Genomic DNA, 20,292 nt, shown 5'->3' with positions numbered 1-20,292 from the left:
TGCTTCACTCTCCCTCGGACAAACTTCTGGCTACAGTCTGGATGCAAACCAAACTAAATTGTCATTCAAGCCACATTGGTTGGGAACATGCGTACTGCATGGGTAACTTGGTGAGGGACGCTCCAGCACCGAACCTCCCGGATACATGCCAGCGTGTCTGCATCACGTATTCTTGACAACACTTAGCAATGGAGTCTCTGGGTTGCAAAATATTCTTCTTCTACTGGCCTTGGCTGGAGGCCACCAGTTTTGTCTGTTTTTGTGACCGTAAAGTGATAGAATTATAACCGGGCGATGCCTAGGGCTAGATTCTTTTCTTTTAAATATTTACTGGTCGGTGAGATAAGTTGACTGAAGAGATTTATACTGGCAGGTCTAAAGACTTAGAAAACCGTCCATATTTCATTCTTCAGTGTTATTACCACTTACTTACGTGTGATCGACTGTGGAAAGAGCGTAACAGCTCCTTTGTGAATGTGAAAAATAATATATCTGTTTCTATTAGTTTGCAAGAAAGTGCCGAGCGATGATTCATTGTATTTCATGTTGGTATAAGTTTGAACCTGTCTTAGCTAACATTTGCGACCTTTCCTTGAAGCATAAAGTGCTGTTTATGTTAACGCCATATCTCTATGAACCTCAAGACGAGGCTATGATACTGCAAACACTATATATTGTATTTCTGTGTATCTAGCTTATGGATCCACTGTTGAAGCGCATGTAATACATTTTCGATTGGATGGAATGGTATAATTTCGATCATAGATTTTTGCATTTTTCTCATCGCAGATGCCGCAGAGATAGGAAAACAAAGCTTATATGAAATGGTCAATTATATACCTTCCTTGACCTTTAGTCATTCGTTTATTATCGGAGAAACAGTACACTTGACTAAAATTCCTGAGACTGGTTCAAACAGTCAACCCAAAATGAAGGTCACCGAATGTAATGAATGACTGCAATTCAGTACTAATTCAATACCAGATAATTCTACCATTATGGAAATACTTCAGCTTCAACTTTTAATGTAATAAGCGCTGTATCAATCGACGAATCCATGAAAAAATTCTTACCGTCCCCTGAAAAGAAATCCACGCCAAAACAAATGAAAGGTTATTTTTTTATTTTTTTTTTTGCTATTTTGCTTAACGTCACGCCGACACAATATGTCTTATGGCGACGATGGAATAGGAAAGATCTAGGAAGTGGAAGGAAGCGGCCGTGGCCTTAATTGAGGTACAGCCCCGGCATTTGCCTGGTGTGAAAATGGGAAACCACGGAAAACCATCTGCTAGCTGCTTTACGTCGCACCGACACAGATAGGTCTTATGGCGACGATGGGACAGGAAAGGGCTAGGAGTGGGAAGGAAGCAGCTGTGGCCCCAATGAAGGTTCAGCCCCAGCATTTGCCTGGTGTGAAAATGGGAAACCACGGAAAACCATTTTCAGGGCTGCCGACAGTGGGGTTCGAACCTACTATCTCCTGAATACTAGATACTGGCCGCACTTAAGCGACTGCAGCTATCGAGCTCGGTGGAAAAACCATCTTTAGGGCTGCCGACAGTGGGGCTCGAACCCACTATCTCCCGATTACTGGATACTGGCCGCACTTAAGCGACTGCAGCTATCGAGCTCGATCAAATGAAAGGTAATATCTTCATTCCATTTAACATCAAGTCAGCATTTTCAGATGGTTAAGTTCAGAAAAGCTCTCTTTAATAATATCAATTGCGTCAACATAAATAAAAAGATAACCGGCATGTCAAGCACAACTAATCTTCAAGTTGATAGCCTACATCTCATCGAGAGCATTCTAAAGACGACCAGTGTGGATTTTGTCATCTAGGTTATAACTGTGAGAATTACGTGATAAAAGAACCATGGATTCAATACCACGAATGCATATGAAATATGTGTTGGGGATAAGATACTTTGTGTATGGAAAATTTATGTGATTCAAATTGTACTTTGTGTGATCAGCATTGTACCACCAGCGGTACAATTGCGGTCAAAGACAGGCAGTACAGTACTAGTTCAATGCCAAATAATTGAACTATTATTGAAAATACTTCAGGTTTTAATGTTATAAACGCTGTATCAATCGACGAATCTAAGAAAAAAAATTATAATGAGGGATTGTTTGAATACTATTATCAATAATGTGTACCGTTGTTTAAGGCGGTTACTTCATTGTTAATGTAAAAGGATTGCAGATGGTACTTCAAATAAAGTGTCGAGTGCACGATTAATTAAATGTTGATCGAAAATGTACCACCTTATCCTATGTATGTATGTATGTATGTATGTATGTCCAAACATTAATTTATATTACTTAGAAACACTATAACATACCTATAAACGACAGTTAATGAACATGTATGTTATAATGTTCTCAAGTGTTGTAATTCGTCTTACGACAGACTGGAAACAACCGTGTCGACACTGAAACTCATCCGTTTACTATCGAATCTATATGAATTCTTTGTGCATGTCTGTGCTCTGTTTCTATGCTCTTGTGAAATTAAACATGGGAGAACTTACCAAGAGAACAGAGTGCACCCAGCGACTATATTAGAATGTCGCCGTTGGTTATACTTGAAAAATTACATTGTGTCGTTCTACTTCTAATATAATGTTTTTTTTTTTTTTTCAGGAAAGTGTGCCGGAACTGCAAGTGCCCCCGTGAGGAGCACGCGGGCGGTATGGCGGCCACGGGGAACCCCCTGGGGCAGGGTGCCGGCCCTCCCCCATCACTACCGCCTCCACCGCCCCCGGGAGACTCCGCTGATAAGCTCCTCGGAAAGGGAGTGCAGTATGGCCAACCGTCCGATCCCCACCGGCATTCGCAATCGGACGACGATTCAGGATGTGCGCTTGAGGAATACACGTGGGTCCCGCCTGGCCTCCGTCCAGATCAGGTTTGTTTATAAACTATTTTAGTCTTATCTTCATCACATAACTGTGCGGTGCGTTTTGTAGTGACGCGGTGTGCATGAATGTCTTACACTCTTCTTTAGTCTTGATAATTCCGTTGTTTTTCTCTTCAAAACAATAACAATTGGTCACCGCCATTCCCGGCCGGGTCGGGGATTTTAATCTTCATTGGTTAATTCCGATAGCCTGTGGGCTGAATATGTGTCTCTTCTTCAGCATTAGAAATCATCCTAGGTAGGGTCCCATCCTCATAGACGTGCAGGTCACTTGTACGGCGTCAACTCCACAGACCTGCACCGGACCTCTTCGGGACCACACGACGTTATTATTATTATTACTATTATTATTATTATTATTATTATTATTATTATTATTATTATTATTATTATTATTATTATTATTATTATCACACAGGGTTCTGCCAACCCGGATCGTGTGAGATCTCCGAAGTTAAGCAACATTGGGCGTGGTCAAGATTTGGATGGGTTGCCACGCGCTGTTGGAAGGCGGTAAGGGGATGGAGGAACGAAAAGGAACTGATCAACCTACCGTACGTAAACTCCGGCTCAGGCACACCTCTGCGGAGGTTCGGACCTGCCTTCAGGAAGAATACACCCTTACGTTACACAGGATACAGCGCCATGGCTAACTGGCTAGAATAGTCTACTGGCCTTCGGTCCAAGCGGTCGTAGGATAAATTCCTGACCAGGTGGATGATTTTATCTTTCATTGATTTATCTAGCTTGAGGGCCCCCATACAGACGCCCACGTCGCTCATGAACGACAGCTAGAAAGACCTCGTTGTTAATTTTTTTAATGAAATAAAATGCTATTTGTTCGGGGCGGTCCGCCTCTGTGGTGTAGTGGTTAGCGTGATTAGCTGCCACCCCCGGAGGCCCGGGTTCGATTCCCGGCTCTGCCACGAAATTTGAAAAGTGGTACGAGGGCTGGAACGGGGTCCACTCAGCCTCGGGAGGTCAACTGAGTAGAGGTGGGTTCGATTCCCACCTCAGCCATCCTGGAAGTGGTTTTCCGTGGTTTCCCACTTCTCCTCCAGGCGAATGCCGGGATGGTACCTAACTTAAGGCCACGGCCGCTTCCTTCCCTCTTCCTTGCCTATCCCTTCCAATCTTCCCATCCGTCCACAAGGCCCCTGTTCAGCATAGCGGGTGAGGCCACCTGGGCGAGGTACTGGTCATACTCCCCAGTTGTATCCCCCGACCAAGAGTCCGAAGCTCCAGGACACTGCCCTTGAGGCGGTAGAGGTGGGATCCCTCGCTAAGTCCGAGGGAAAAACCGAACCTGGAGGGTAAACAGATGATGATGATGTTCGGGGCGTGGATCTAGAAAGATCTTTTGCCACTACTAGCACCATATGTTAGGAACCTGCGTGTATTTGGAAATTGCGGAAGTGTAGTGTTGAATGTGAGGAAAGGAACGTTAATGACGACACAAGCACCCAGTCCCCAGGCCAGGGATATTAATAATTTACAATTGAAAACCCCAGACCCGGCCAGGAATCGAACCCGGGGCCGCCGGGTGACAGGCGGACGCGTTCCCCCCTACACCGCGGGGACGGACTTGTTCCAAATTACTAACAGCAGCAACTACAGTGATTTTATTTCTCTTCGTCCTTTCAGTTTCTTTGTTCAGATTTTATCGGCCGCTTGAGTTTCGAAGGCGTTGGATGTTCTCGACGGCTGCTCAGGTTTACTTGCTCGTCAGGAAGCGAGGAACGTCACCATTAACTAAGTTCTGTTTAACAATGTTCGCGTCAAAGTTTGTACATTGTTTTGAGGCTAAAGAGACGTCGCTGCGGAATTGGCTGAATGTAAATGTCATCCCGCAGTAATTTACCAGCAAGACACGCGGCTCCACAGGTCATTGTCTCTTCCGGAACATTAGCTGGGCTGCTTGACAACTTTACCTACACAGCTACCGTCTTTCAGTCGGTGCTACAAAGGAAATGTTGAGACGGGTTGGGTTGAAAGCAGTGTCGCTCGCGCGCAGTGTGTGAAGTAATGTATCGCCTAGATCGCAACAGGTATTAAGCCAAGAATTTGCCCTGACACCACATTATCCTCTTATTTTTGTATGCAGTCTACTCTTTACAGGATAATAATCCCTTTCTTCGACAAACGGTGATTTATAGCGTGTCTACCGCTTGGAGAGACAATCAATTCCACGTAATATTTCTAGTGCGCTCACACGGTGGTCTAACAGTTTCCCTCCAGTCCGAGTATCTTCATTTCGAACCTTCTCGTCATTTGGTGGATATTTCGGTAGAACCACCATGCGCTGGTCGGAAGGGCAACCAGCCCTAAACCTCCCTTTTCTACTTGAGCCTGGATGCTCCACCCTCACTGAGAAATAACAGAGAAAAATAGAAATAAAATAGGTTTATCTACAGTGTTTATTTATTATTCCGTTCCTCCTCCCCTCGGTTTAAACTATTATACATCGGTCCATTCTCTATGCGATCCTAGTTAAAGTCTTGGTTAATACATATGGACCGTGTATTGGAAAAATGAAGACAAGACAAATTTAGCTCAGGATCGTGATTTCTCCTGTCAATATCAGTACTATGACTACATAATTGTTTGGTTATAAAAACACGTCTGTATTTTTGTTCTTGATGAAATTGCAGTTTTTGTGCCTCCCCTTGTCCTCGCGAGTTACAAAAAGAAAGAAAAATCACTTTCCTCGGTATTATGTACTTCCCTATGTCTCAATGCCAGTTGAGTCGTCAACCCTTTCACCGAACAACGATCTAGTTAGATTTGTTTCTTTTGTGTCCATGTCCATCTCATTCTGTTTATTTTGGTAACTGTGTCTCTGTTGGTATGAAGCTTGTAATGAAATAGTGGCCTTTTAAATTACAGGAAAAGTGGTATGTTATACTTCCCCGCTCATAGTTAATTGGGTAAAACTTGGGTCTCCATGCAATGGTCTTGGAACATTCTCTCTCTCTCTCTCTCTCTCTCTCTCTGTGTGTGTGTGTGTGTTTATGTAACCCCCGTTTTAACTAATACTTGTGTTAATAGACGCCAATGTGGTAGAATTGTGTCCTACGGCAGGTTTTTTTTAACATTCTGGAAGCCAAAAAACGTAGAGAGATCGCGTTGAAGTGCATTTAAACGCGGCCAACTTGATCTAAAATTGAACCTGCTGTCCAGAGAATAGAAGATACGGTTAACTATCCCACCGAGGAGAGGAGGAAGAAAATAATGATGGTAATTATTGTAAATAATAACAACAACAAAAACAATAATAATAATAAAGGGGAAGAAGAAGAAGGTGCCTCTTGAACTTTAACGCACCCCGCTTTCATGCGGGGACAAATGCAACATTTTAGAATTTAGAAAGTCTGAACAGCCACTCACAAAAATTACCCACTCAACAGGCTATGCAATGTCTACAACAGTGCAGTTCAGAAAAATAATTCTTTAGACTTGTGTGTACCTCCAGACCTTTTTCTACAGCAATTCACCATATCCGTGAAAACTCTCTAAATAACGTGTAATGCTGATTTGAACTACAAAATGTACTTCAAATCTTCTACAATAAGCCTTATGTCATAAATATACCTAAACATAAGTGCTAGAGCAAGAATAAAATAATAGTTGAGATATGAAAATACGTTTTTACTTTTTATTCTAATATTTCTTGTAATGATTAAATTATATTAGATATGAAATAGGAGAGTAGCCTCCGCGGCTCAGGTGGCAGCACGCTGGCCTCTCACCAATGGATACCGTGGTTCATATCCCGGTCACTCCATATGAGATTTATGCTGGACAAAGCGGAGGCAGGACAGGTTTTTCTCCGGGTGCTCCGGGTTTCCCTGTCATCTTTCATTCCAGCAACACTCTCCAGTATCATTTTATTTTATTAATCATTCATTAATCATTGCCCCAGAGGAGTGCGACAGGCTTCGGCAGCCGGCACATTTCCTATCCTCGCCGCTAGATGGGAATTCATTCATTCCATTCCTCACCTGATCAATTGACTGGAAACAGGCTGTGGATTTTAATTTTCATGAACTAGGGGCTGCCTAGCCGAGGCGGTAAAGGTGTGCGCGGTTCACCAGGAAGGACGTGGGTTTGAAGCCCGCCAGGAGGTAGTAAAATTTAAGAAACGAGATTTCCACTTCCGGAGGTGCACATGGCCCTAAGGTTCACTCAGCCTACACCAAAGGTGAGTACCAGGTTAATTTCTGGGGGCAAAGGCGGCCGGGCGTAGAGTTAACCACTCTACCCCATCCAGTGCCGAGGTTGCGGATAGTGGAAGCCTTTACTTTCCACCCCTCCAAGGGCCTTCATCGCGTGTACGGAGGTGACTTTGCTTGACTTTGCCTTGCTAGTTATGAAATATTGTTTCCTTTTCATTGTAACAATAATATTAGAATAGTTCGGATATTAGGTTTGTAGACTAGTTTAGATACGACATTATGTTTTTGATCTCTTGTTTCTTGTAAGGATTAGATATGAAATATTGTTCATTTCTCATTGTAAATATATAAGAATAGTTTAGATATTAATTTATTAGACTGATTTGAAACATTGAAAAATGAATAGATGTAAACAATTGCCATTGTAGGCTAATTGGGAGTAGAAATTTTGTATTGCGCAGTAATAAAATAAATAAATAAATAAATAAATAAATAAATATATACTATCCGGCTGCTTGGCCAACACACTTTTCTCCAATAAATAAACACAGCAACCCACAGAAACAGGCAGCAGTGAACACATCCCTCTTCATAAGCTTGGCATTTAGGCCTAGTTACAAGTGCAAATATTTTGCACCAAGAGAATCCTAATCAAGATGAAAGTTGCTATTCCTCCGGATCAGCCGAGGGAGCAAGATTTGCTCTTCCCGCGACCCCAGTGAAATGAGAGAAACGCATATTATTACTTCTCAACGACATCTTAAGAGATTCCTCCGAGGCTTAATTTAGTACTGGTGAACTACATAGAAACAAACAAACACTCCTGTTGTCGATTGTGTGAGGAGTGACAGACGCCCCCCCCCCCCTTGGCACTGTCATGTTAACCCCTGCGCAAATAATGCAAACATTCAACTATCTTACGAGCGACAGCACTCTTGCCACAAGCACTTGAAAGTTAACACTGTGCCCTATTAAGATCTATGATTGTGTTTCGAGAGGGTAATTAGTTTTTTATCTGAGGAATTCCTTCTTGTCTTTATACTAAGTTATTTTTGTTTCCCCTGGAAGGTTTATATAAATGTGAAAGTAACTTAAAATATGTGTGTTACTTATTCATAGAGCCCGGATTTTTATACATTAATAGGTTAGAATGCAAACTTACTGAAGCGAGCAGCAAGTATAGTCTACCTTCGCAACGATCATGCTATGGGGTTTGCATGAACATTAGGGGCACGCCCATCAGATCCCCTATAATTTGTTACTCTTGCTACAATATGGGAGAGCGGGTGGCCGACACTTCCTACTAACCAAAATAGTTTGCAATCTAACCTGCTACTGCATAAAAATCCGTGCTTTGCTTATTCAACTGTATGTGTCACACCAACTAAGGTTTTGTTCAAGGAAGAATCCTACCATCCTCTACTCATTTGCTTTTTATTTTCTATTTTTCACTCTCGTGAAAGGAAAAAGAGACATAGACTTGAATAGCATAACAAATATGCCCATAAGAAGGGTAGGATAAAAGAATCAGGTGCTACTTAAAACAAGCGGTAATGAGAAAAAAGAGTAGAAAAATCGTTTTCATGAAATTTCAATATTCTAACGGAAGAAACTTTGTAAATCGCAACGTAATTGCATGATTAACTTCTTATTTGGCAAAACTCTTCATATTAAACCATACTCAAGGGTGAACAAAAATTATCACATTTATTTCAAAACAAAAGTAGGGTTTGAACATGTAAAACCAACAACAAAAATCTCTAATAAAGTGCTAAATATTTGAAATTTTAAAATTATCATACGAATGTACTGTTAACTTTATGATGGTCCCTCCTATAAAATGAAGCCTATTTGTGGAAAGGGAGTACAAATATCGTGAGATACTTTTCTCCATTCGGAGAAAATGCGTCTTTTGGAAAATATGCCTAATATAATTTTTAAAAGCCTTAAATCAAACATAATACGATTGAAATCAATGTTTGTTGACGTTATCTGTAATTTAAGCACGCGAAAGAAATGTATATGCCACCTTTCTAGAGCGTCTTGCAAATAATGGGGGGCATTGAATATTCTTTGAAATATGGCCTCCCCAGTTTATGAAACCCCTTGATAAAAGCTCACAAACTTTTAATACTTTTTTTAGAAATGAAAACTATTTTGTCTCATCGGAGACAGAGTTGGAATACAGAGAATTTGAAAATAAAGAACTTGCGGTAAAGAGCAGTAATTTAAAATTAAATTACTGTAAGTTAGAGGACTCATAATTTGAAAAACTGGCTTATATGGTAGTGTTATAACATATAGAAGTATACATTGTTGTTATCTTATGTAATAACAACACTAGTCTACAAAGTTCAGCTTTTCTTCTGTATCTGGTTTGAAATATACTGATCCTACCTAAATTTGGGGTGCTGAATTCAGTGGAAAGTTCTTAATTCACTTCCTATGCACTTGAAGGTGTCCACTACTTCAGTACCGGGTGAGTTGGCCGTGCGTTGGGGGGGGGGGCGAAGCTGTAAGCTTATACCCAGGAGATTGTGGGTTCGAACCCCACTGTCGGTAGCCCTGAAGATGGTTTTCCGTGGTTTCCCATTTTCAAACCAAACACCTTAGTTAAAGCCACCGTCGCTTCCTTCCCACTCCTAGCCTTTTCTTATCCCATTGTCGCCGTAAGACCTATCTGTGTCGGTGCGACGCAAAGCAAATTGTAAAAGGAAAAAAAGAACTACTTCAGTATCTTTGCATGTAAACACATAACAGCAGTCTGTCATACTGGTTACACGCACTGGAGTATTTATTGCCTTAGTCTTACCTGAAACAAACAAATTATATTTGCAACTATGGTAGTGTGACATATATGAATGTCTTGAAGGCTTATTAATGTAGCAAAAGGAATAGAAAACCCTCAGTTAGTGGACCTATTACGATTGGCTTTCTTTTTATTTAATTTTTTTTTAACATTTGGCTCTACGTCGCACCCACACAGGTAGATGTTATGGCGACGATGGGGCAGGAAAGGTCTAGGAGTTGGAAGGAAGCGACTGTGGCCTTAATTAAGGTACATCCCCAGCATTTGCCTGGTGTGAAAATGTAAAACCATGGAAAACCATCTTCAGGGCTACTGACAGTGGGGTTCGAATCCACTATATCCCGTGTGCAAGCTCACAGCTGCGCGGCCCTAACCGCACGGCCAACTCGCCCAGTCAGGCCCTTTCTTTCAAGAAGTTGCATTCGTAATGTAATATCCTGTTGAAGAGGCAATGATCTGTCCGAAAAACTACCATTGTTTTATCAATACTTTACGTATAGTCATTCTTGGAGTCCCTTAAGAATTTAGCACGCGTTTTGTTATACCGAACTTAATTCTGAATCTTGTATGCACACGTAATTATAGCCTACATTTTATATTAGCATTACACTGCATAATGCCGTCAATAAGTAGACTGGATCTTGGCTCGTTTCCCTTTAATCGTGCCATAATAAATACCCAGCTTCTGATTTACGACAACTAGTGCAACATTAACACATTCGTTGTTAACGTTGCTCACTGACTACCTCTTCCCCCTCAAATTATTAGGTGTACGGTCAATCATAATATTTGCGTCGCTTCAGTGAGGAAAGAAAATAGGTTCTGTCTTTCGAAATACGCTCTTAGGCATGTCCAATGTGAAATTTTGATCAACGATCTAAAATAAAAAGAAACTCGATAGCTTATCCTAGTGTTACATACAGTAGCAATTTATACAAGTACATCTCATAATTCAGTTATTCCACGATCACGAGTCGTTCTTATGTTACTTTACAGCCATTGAAACTGGCGCTCATGCAACGATGCTGTTGTACCCACTCATTAAAGTCACCAACCTAGATATAATCAAGAGCATTACTGCCGTGTACTAGTGATAGGATTATATTCCTAACTTTCTAGGAGGGAATTTCATATGCCCAGTGCTTGTTATATTCTGGTTAGATAAAGTGATTTTTAGTTACATGACGACGATGATGATGACGAAATTTCTGCCTCCTTTTACAGCTGTGCGTTTTGCACTGTATTTCTTCTGAACGTAGCCATAGAGGCAGCAACGTCTACTCGACCCCTAAATATCATTCTGGAGTTTATTCAGTTATGATGAAAAACTGTTTTATACCCTAGCGAATACTCGATCCTGGGTTAAATTTCGGTCCATGTCAGGGATTTTTATCTGTATCTGGGGCTGGTTCAATGTCTACTCACCCTAGGTGAGAACAACTGAGGATCTAACTGTCAATGTAATAAGGGCCCAGGTTTCTTCTTCATCATCATCTTCTTGTACCATATCCTCATTGAATATCAGCTGTAATAAGGGCGATCTGGTTCTTGTTATCAGCAACTCGAGACGACTGGTTAAGTTGACCACGTGTTACCTCATAATGTGGTAGGCCAGTGGCATCCAAAACAGCAGCATCACGGGATCTGTTTGAATACTCAATCAGTTCAATCCTACGAGTAGATTTGGGATTTTATTTCTCAACTAAAACTGTATAAGTTATGTTTTGTCTGTACGTAGTGTAGTTAATTTACAGGTACAATGAATTATTGAAGTTCGGTAATGTATTTCGAAACTGGTCTCTTAAAGGACACTTCTATAAACTCTCGAAACACGCATGGTAAAGGGGAGAAAGCTGTGATTGACTCTCAGCACTGAGTTATCCAATCAATCTATTGGGAAGTGAGGTTTAAAGATCACATTGCAGTTAAACTATTAAGAGCATGGTTTCGATGTGCTAAATGGTATCGGTTTTAATTGGAGTCTCTCAAAAGAACGTTCGTACTTCAAAATGAGTGACTGTGCAAAGGCGCGGACGAATGCGGGGAGAAAGAAAGCAAATGGCTTTAGATCCTCTTCCGGTATCTTTTAATTCTCAGCAGAACGTGAGGAAATATGAATTAAAATATTTTAAGCAGTAAAGTAGCTGATAATCGTGGACCGCTAGACAACGCGGCATCATGGTTTGGGGCGCTATTGCGTATGATTCCACGTCACCTCTAGTGCGTATTCAAGGCACGTTAAATGCCCACCGCTACGTGCAGCTTGTGCTGCGGCCGGTGGCACTCCCGTACCTTCAGGGGCTGCCCAGTGCTCTGTTTCAGCAGGATAATGCCCGCCCACACACTGCTCGCATCTCCCAACAGGCTCTACGAGGTGTACAGATGCTTCCGTGGCCAGCGTACTCTCCGGATCTCTCACCAATCGAACACGTGTGGGGTCTCATTGGACGCCGTTTGCAAACTCTGCCCCAGCCTCGTACGGACGACCAACTGTGGCAAATGGTTGACAGAGAATGGAGAACCATCCCTCAGGACACCATCCGCACTCTTATTGACTCTGTACCTCGACGTGTTTCTGCGTGCATCGCCGCTCGCGGTGGTCCTACATCCTACTGAGTCGATGCCGTGCGCATTGTGTAACCTGCATATCGGTTTGAAATAAACATCAATTATTCGTCCGTGTCGTCTCTGTTTTTTCCCCAACTTTCATCCCTTTCGAACCAGTCCTTCTTGGTGTTGCATTTGCTCTGTCAGTCAGTGCACAATATGAAGCAGAGTTTTACAATATTGTGTAATATTTGTGGTTGAAGATGTTATAATGTTGCTATGATGTAACCATGGATAAAAAACACATGTGAAACATACGAACACTTGATTTGGTTCATTTTCACATAAGTTTAAAAAACGTGTGACAAACAAACGTGTGACTATCTGGTACTTGAAGTTAAACTTCAAAGCGTACGAGCTAGAGTTGGCAGCTACTCCACAAGTATTATGGAATGCAATTTACAATAAGCTAAGGCCTTAGTTGATGGCTAGCTATTGATCGAATTGCTATTGTGTACTATTAATTTACACTACTTTTTTGTGTTAATCTGCCTCTTTTGAACTATACAAATTGTACCAAATGAGATTCATTTCGTTTTCTCTCAACCTTATTGAGCTTGGTAACCAAATTGACTTACGAAAATCGCTTTCGAGGGCTGGGATTTAGAATGCGACCTTCACTGCTGGTAAATCGTAAAGCCACTAATCTCCATGACTGGCAGACCTAACCCGGGGCTTGATAAACATTGCAAGTTCCTTCTATGGTGTTGAGGGAAGTCTCCCTGCTGCAGGTTTTCTTTTATGAGACATTCGGTCTGAATAAATAGTTTTATAGTTGTTATGCAGGTGGTGTCTGGTAATCAACTACAATCTAGAGTGGGAGTAAAACTAATTTTTGAAGCGACTTATGAATGATTACTTGGTATGGTTTGATGTGTGTAAGATAACTCAACCCTGAATGTATTGAATGCTAATTTACCCATAGCCTATGAATGGTTATTAGTTTCAATGGTTGGCAATAATGAACTACAGAATACGGTGGCAAGCGAATGATAAGCTTGAGAAGTTTGTAAATGCTATCTTGTTTCTTAGCTCGATGTGATGTTGAGATTAAGGCTTGGATACGCTCGCACAAGAATAGTAAATTAGATACATTCCAGCTGCTGTGTAGTAATCGGATCTTGGGTGTATCGTTAAGTGGTTGTGAAATGGAATTATTTCAGATCAGTGTAAGATAACCTGGTATTAAATTGTACGAGTAAACTTTGCTGGAGGTCTGTAGAAAAAAAAAAATTAAGAGCCTTATTCATTGGAAACTGAATTTAGATTACTTCCTTACTTTGATGTAAATTAATCTTCTCTTCGGGAAAACAGTACTTTTCTCCTCAAGCACAATATAAAAACCGTGTTTGGCACCGTCAATCACATTGCTCACAGTTTAGGTAAAAGCAAGGACAAATTGTCCCCATCATTACACCCTGGGGTGTACAAAATTACCTGCGGAAAGGTATACCTTGGCCAAACAAGCCGGTCCATTGGGACTCGCATCAAGGAACACAAAGAAATATCCGTCTCAACCAGCCATACAAGTCAGCCGTAGCTGAGCACGTCGGGTCATGATGTCGTGTGCCAAGATGTTCGAGCTCTTACCCACACTAAACACTACAGGTCTAGAATTATTCGGGAAGGTTTGGAAATACGTAAATAAGCTAACAATTTCAACAGGGACACTGGCTATCAGTTAAGTAACACGTGGTTGCCAGCCATTAAGGATTTACGTAAGTAGTTCTCTTCCCTGTCCTTTCAATATTGTTATTTCATTTGGGTGTTTTCCAAATTAGTACGTTCATCACCAGCTGATTCATTCCGAGCTATGGGTTACGTGTTGATGTCATACTTTCATAAAGTGTGTACACCGGTTATGCCCCCCCCCCCTCTCTCTCACCATTTCACAGCATTATCATCCTCTGGTTTTCTCCACATACTTTCTTTCCATTCTTCAGCTCTGTTTTATTCTATCTTGGTGTCTTTCGTTGTATTCTATTTTATTAGTTTATATTTATTTCTGCTACCACTTTCGTCCCTGATTCGTCTGATGTCCTCTCGGTTACTTCTCACGCACACACAGTGTGATAGAACTGGGAGCTTAATGTTATCAGCTCCCGCTTGGAGCGCTACGCCAGCATACAGCGAGCCACCTGGTGAGGAACGAGCGTACCACTACAGCTCCAACGGTAAAGTTTTCTTAACCTCAAACCCTCATTATTGTAGAAGTCTTCCTCTTGAACAGTCGAGATTTTCTTCCGAAGACGCGAAACGTTAAGAGTTTCACCTTGTTTTCTTGGCACGACGTAAGCCCAAAAGCCCACATCATGTCTACAAGTACGGACCGTGAAAGAATCACTGTTAACACTATTTTTCTCATTAGTAATACCGTCCTTTACATTTCAGTATTTTTTAAAGGACACTTGAGTGTTAGAATTTTATCCCGCAAGAGTTCTTTAACATTCCAGAAAACAACGTCACAGATTTTGTTACATTTAAAATTCTTCAAACGCCATCAACCTCAAACGGGAAGGAACCCGCTATCTTGGAGGACAACAAATAATAGACTGCGCCACTGATTCGACGTTCTTATAAATACGTTTAATTACTTCTAGCCAGACCACTACAATATCTCAGACATTAATGCTACTATCGATTGGTATGTGTGGTTCGTAGATAGTAAATAGACAGATTGGTCATCCGCCTAGTCAGTACTATGTATTACAATTTTTCACACTTTAGAATATATAGTACATGTTTCGGTAAATATGTCCAGAAATATATTGTCTTCTTCAGCTATATAGGTTAAAATTCATATATTTACATTAAGAACTAATGAAAGAGAGAAGCCCGCTCTAGGAAAACTAAAACTGTAACATAGACAATATGATATATTAATAATTAATATTAATAAAACGGCCGTAGCCGTGTTGAAACACCGGATCCCGTGAGATCTCCGAAGTTAAGCAACATTGGGCGTGGTCAAGATTTGGATGGGTTGCCGCGCGCTGTTGGTGGGGGGTAAGGGAGTGGAGGAGCGGAAAGGAACTGGCCACCCTACCACACGTAAACTCCGGCTCAGGCACACCTCTGAGGAGGTTCGAACCTGCCTTCGGGCAGAGTACATGCTTAATATTAATAACTGATGAATAATGGTATGGAAGTAAAGTTCATCTTGTCAGCTCCATACAAACTCGACATACAAACTGTGTAGATACAATGTTGAGCACTGTTGCATTAGGCATGTAATATGTTCTTCTTAATCCAATAAATGGAAATGGATCACATAAAAAATAATATAACATGGTGTTTAAATAAGTGATTAAGCCCTTCGGGAAATAGAAGATTATGCTACCAGGTTGGCATGAACCTTACATAGTCTGTAACAAGGTGGCTATTTTGGTCAAGATTATTAATATTGGTTTGTACATGGCAATGTTTGCATAGTGAATGGAGGAAAACAACATTTGGACCGTATTATTGAATTAGCTTATATACTCGGTCAATTAGCACTCTTCACCGAGTTATTAGCATGGTATAGTGTTAGATATGTTTATATTAAAATACGTAGTCCTTATAATATCGTGTATACAGTTGTGGTGCAACGACTGTAATATTTCCGAAATGGGGTCGCTCATGCTACTTACTGGGTGTTAGATTAAATTATATTGTAGATATTTCAACTTTCAAATTCCCTGAATATCAAGTTGTAAGTCTCCCCCTGTGAACCATGTGACCTTGCCGCGGTGTGGAGGCTTGTGTGTCACAATAAAGCAGATGGCCGATCCGTAGATGCAACTGTATCGCATGCAAGGGCGAAGCGTCAGGGGAGACAGGGTAGACAGCGTGTACCCTTAACATTTTGTGAAAGAAATATTGTCTAGTTAATTCTTTATAGAACATTAATTATTTCCACATTCGTGACATTATCGTATTCCCCGCTTTACTTATTTTCGTCTCACTTCGGCAAAGCTAAGGCTCGCGTCAGTTACACGAAGCACGTAGGTGAAAGTAGACGCTGTCCATGCTGTGTATTTTTCCTTTGATTTTCAAAGCTTACAGATAGAGCAACACTAACACTATCTGTAGGTATTGACTGTAGAACTATGACGTTCCTATAGCGAGCCCAGTAGACAGACTTACCTGCATCTCTTCTTGCTCTCATTGGCTAGTATTTGGATCTCTCTTATAAAGGTGCTCTTATTGCCTACCATTTCAGACATGCTTTTAATGTTATTAATTTGAATTTACTTTATTATAAGACACGTCTAAAAATAAATTAATAATATTCAAATACGAAGTATAGTAAACTTACACCTAATAAATGAATGACAGCATCAGAACCCTTCAAGTGCATGCATTTTCTTTCCCGCCAATATTAGTTGCGGTATCCGGCTCCATGGCTAAATGGTTAGTAGCTTGCCTTTGGTCACAGGAGTCCCGCGTTCGATTTCCGGCAGGGTCGGGAATTTTAACCATAATTGGTTAATTTCGTTGGCACGGGGACAGGGTGTATGTGTCGTCTTTACCATCATTTCATCCTCGTCACGACGCGCAGGTCGCCTACGGGAGTCAAATCACAAGACCTGCATCTGGCGAGCCGAACTTGTCCTCGGACACTCCTGGCACTGGAAGACATACGCCATTTCATTTCATTAGTTGCGGTATTATAACCCCAACAACTATTGGCTTCCATTCTTAATAATGATCTCCAGAGTACACATACAGAAAAAAAATTGCTTAACTTGATGCTGTATACTCCGTTAAAGTCAGTTTCTTGTGAACGTGATATGAGTGCCTTCAAACGAATTAAAACCTATTTAAGGAATTGGATGACCAACCAGAGACTGTCTAACTTAGGAACTCTAGCTATAGAGAAGAACTTCAAGACGAGAGTAATAGATATATTTTCCGAAATAAAGGACAGGCGGATTAAACTCATTTACAAGAATATTGTTTAAGGTGACTTGTACGAACAACTATTTATTTCTTATTTCTCTTATTAAATATACATAACAGTGAAATTGAAATATATTGCTATTTTTATTCTAAAATTATGTTGTTATTTGGCAACTCCCGCTGCCTATTTCGTCTATATTTAACAATAAATCAAGTGCATGTAAGGTTATAGGTTGTTATAGGGTTTGTCTTATTTTCAGACTCATTAATATAATATTGAATACAGATCTGTATGCGTCGAAAAAAATTCCATATAATAATATGATTAAAACAGTTTAAATGAAAGAAATCTCTGTCTACCCCTTACTTAGTTCACGCTTCGCCACTGATCGCATGGGTACCTGTCGAGTGACCAGACTAATGAATTGTTCGTCGAAAGGGGGTTGGCAGCTTTTCGGAAGTTGCAAGGGCGGCAGTGTGGATAATTAACTGATATCGTCTCAAGTACAATGAATGAGCTTCACTTTCAAACATTCAGTAGGATAATATCTGAGCCTTAAGCGGCTGTATCCTAAATATGTAAAGAAACGATAAAAATATTGGTATTTCACGACCGCTAGGAGCAGGCGGACGGAAGAGATAAATCCCGACGCGACAGCCCAAGTTGCTCCATTCGGCAAAGTCACAGGGCCTATACGGCGTCCCCCACTGACGAGACGCGCCTAACGTCACATTATTTGGAGCCTTTCGACTCACGGGACTCCCGAGAGATAACGTTGCCAACATTGGCTAGAAGGGATTTGGCCTTAGAGGCCGCTCGACCCAGTGCGTGAACCGAATGTCCGAACCTGCGGTTCCTCTCGTACTATCGCAACGACCAGTCATCAGCAGGGTAAAACTAACCGGTCTAATCCAGTGATCCATTCAAATCTCGTGTTCCCAATCCAGTAAACCATCCAAATCTCTCTTTCTTCTGTTTAGCAATGCGCATTTATGGAAATGTGCTCGACATAATTGGCTAAACTGATGTAATGACATTTGCTACACCGAATGCAAAATAGATATTCACAATCATTGAAAACATGCCAATTCACTACAGTTCAGGCTAATATTTCAGGACTGAGAGATCTTATTCATTCTGAGAAGGGAATGTTACTGACACTAGCTCCATATTTAACCAGGAAAGCCTTATATCACACTTCTATAGAAAGGAAAACCTGCGCTCTTAGACCGGGCTGAGTGGCTCAGATGGTTGAGGCGCAGGCCTTCTGACCCCAACTTGGCAGGTTCGATCCTGCCTCAGACAGGCAGTATTTGAAGTTGCTCAAATAAGTCAGCCTCGTGTCGGTACATTTTCTGGCACTTAAAAGATATCCTGCGGGACAAAATTCCGGCACCTCTGCGTTCTCCGAAAACCTTCAAAAGTAGTTAGTGAGACGTAAAGACAATAGCATTATTATTATGTTTATTATTATTATTATTGCTCTTAGAGATGTTACGTATTGAGGATACTCTTATTTCTTAAGGCACTATTTAATTTCTGAATGCAATCTCTAAATAATGGATAAATAGAGAATTGCATGGATAGTCACATTATTTGATTCTTTCTAGCACTTCTATCATATTTTTGTAACTGCTCATTTATGCAAAGCTGTTTGTTACATAAAATGTATATATTGCATGTGATATTTACTTACATGTGTCGTTATGTCAGTGTTGTGTTAGTTTAGTAACCACTGGTTTTTATTCTGCATTATTTCAATTATTTTGTACAAAATTCTTGTTTTTAACCTTAATCTTGGAGTTCATGGAGGAAAGTAATCTAATATGCCAAGTTCTTCGTGTCAAAAGGAAGTTATGTAGATGACGCCCTAACCTTGAACAGTTAGCGGCTGACCTATGAGTTTCGCCATTATGGTTTCCCTATTACGTTCTGAGATATTGTAGTCGGTGTTGCTTCTACGTCTGACATTGAAAGCAAATACTTCTTTGCTCAACCTTTGAGGAGAAGTTCGTCCCTCTCGCCAACATAACATACAAAAGGTAGACTACAACTAGCATGACTGAATCCAGGTACAAATGATTCGAATTAAAATCGTGAGTGTGAAAACGTCCAGTTCTTGTCCTAAAACTGAGAAAATTAAATTTATCTCAATTCAGAAGAAGTGTCGGTAACACTCGTATCTTTCTATTTCTGACTGATGGTTAATTACTCTTCAAACTTGTCAGACTGCAAAATTTATTCCAACCCCTCCGTGTGACTAAAATACCTGAGTAAACCAAGAGGATTAGAGCATTATACCCCACATGTATTTACTTAATTCATATTCATCCCATGCCTGGGGTGGTGAAATCATTGGCGTTCATGCAAATAAAAATATTTCTAATCCATAATCTGTACAAGAAAGTGATCAGACCTGCAGTTCTTTATGCTTCAGAAATGCTGAATTTACATCATAAAAATTTAAAGGAACAATTATTTAGAGAATGGAAGACCGTAGGGCCAGGAATTAAAAAAGGAATGCATTTCCCCAAACCCAACTCGGAAAGATATCGTCGCTGCCGGGCCAAAACCTCCTATGTGATAATATTTTTGGAGATATACTGACCCGCAGCTCATACATTATGAGCGAGAATGCCTTGACAATATTCACACAATATTGCACCTTAGATGGCAGAACCTTACCGGCTAAAGTTCTAAGCTAAAATATTTCATATAGGTGGTTTTGCCCCGGCAGCGACGGTATTTTATAATATCTAAACTTACTGATACAATGAGGCTGCGATGAATTCAGTTTATAAGCCATTTGGAAAGAATGAATAAGAATAGACATACTTATCAAAAATAAACACACTTTTGCAAATCAAATCTGTGAGATCAAAATGG

The 20,292-nt window shown here is 40.7% G+C and overlaps 1 protein-coding gene across 1 annotated transcript in view; it reads left to right on the top strand.

Moving 5' to 3' along the window:
• The first annotated feature begins 2,641 nt into the window (after positions 1–2,641).
• Positions 2,642–20,292, top strand: part of LOC136871590 (protein prickle) — a 283,429-nt gene continuing 265,778 nt past the window's right edge. Inside the window, exon 1 of the mRNA XM_067145030.2 lies at positions 2,642–2,918. Coding sequence (XP_067001131.2) covers positions 2,703–2,918 — 216 coding nt within the window. The 5' untranslated portion in view covers positions 2,642–2,702. The remainder of the gene's footprint in view (positions 2,919–20,292) is intronic.

This window comes from Anabrus simplex, chromosome 4 (assembly GCF_040414725.1).
Source record: "Anabrus simplex isolate iqAnaSimp1 chromosome 4, ASM4041472v1, whole genome shotgun sequence".
NCBI classification, from domain to species: domain Eukaryota; kingdom Metazoa; phylum Arthropoda; class Insecta; order Orthoptera; family Tettigoniidae; genus Anabrus; species Anabrus simplex.
The sequence above is the reverse complement of the archived record's forward strand: the minus strand, read 5'-3'. Positions and strand labels throughout refer to the sequence as shown.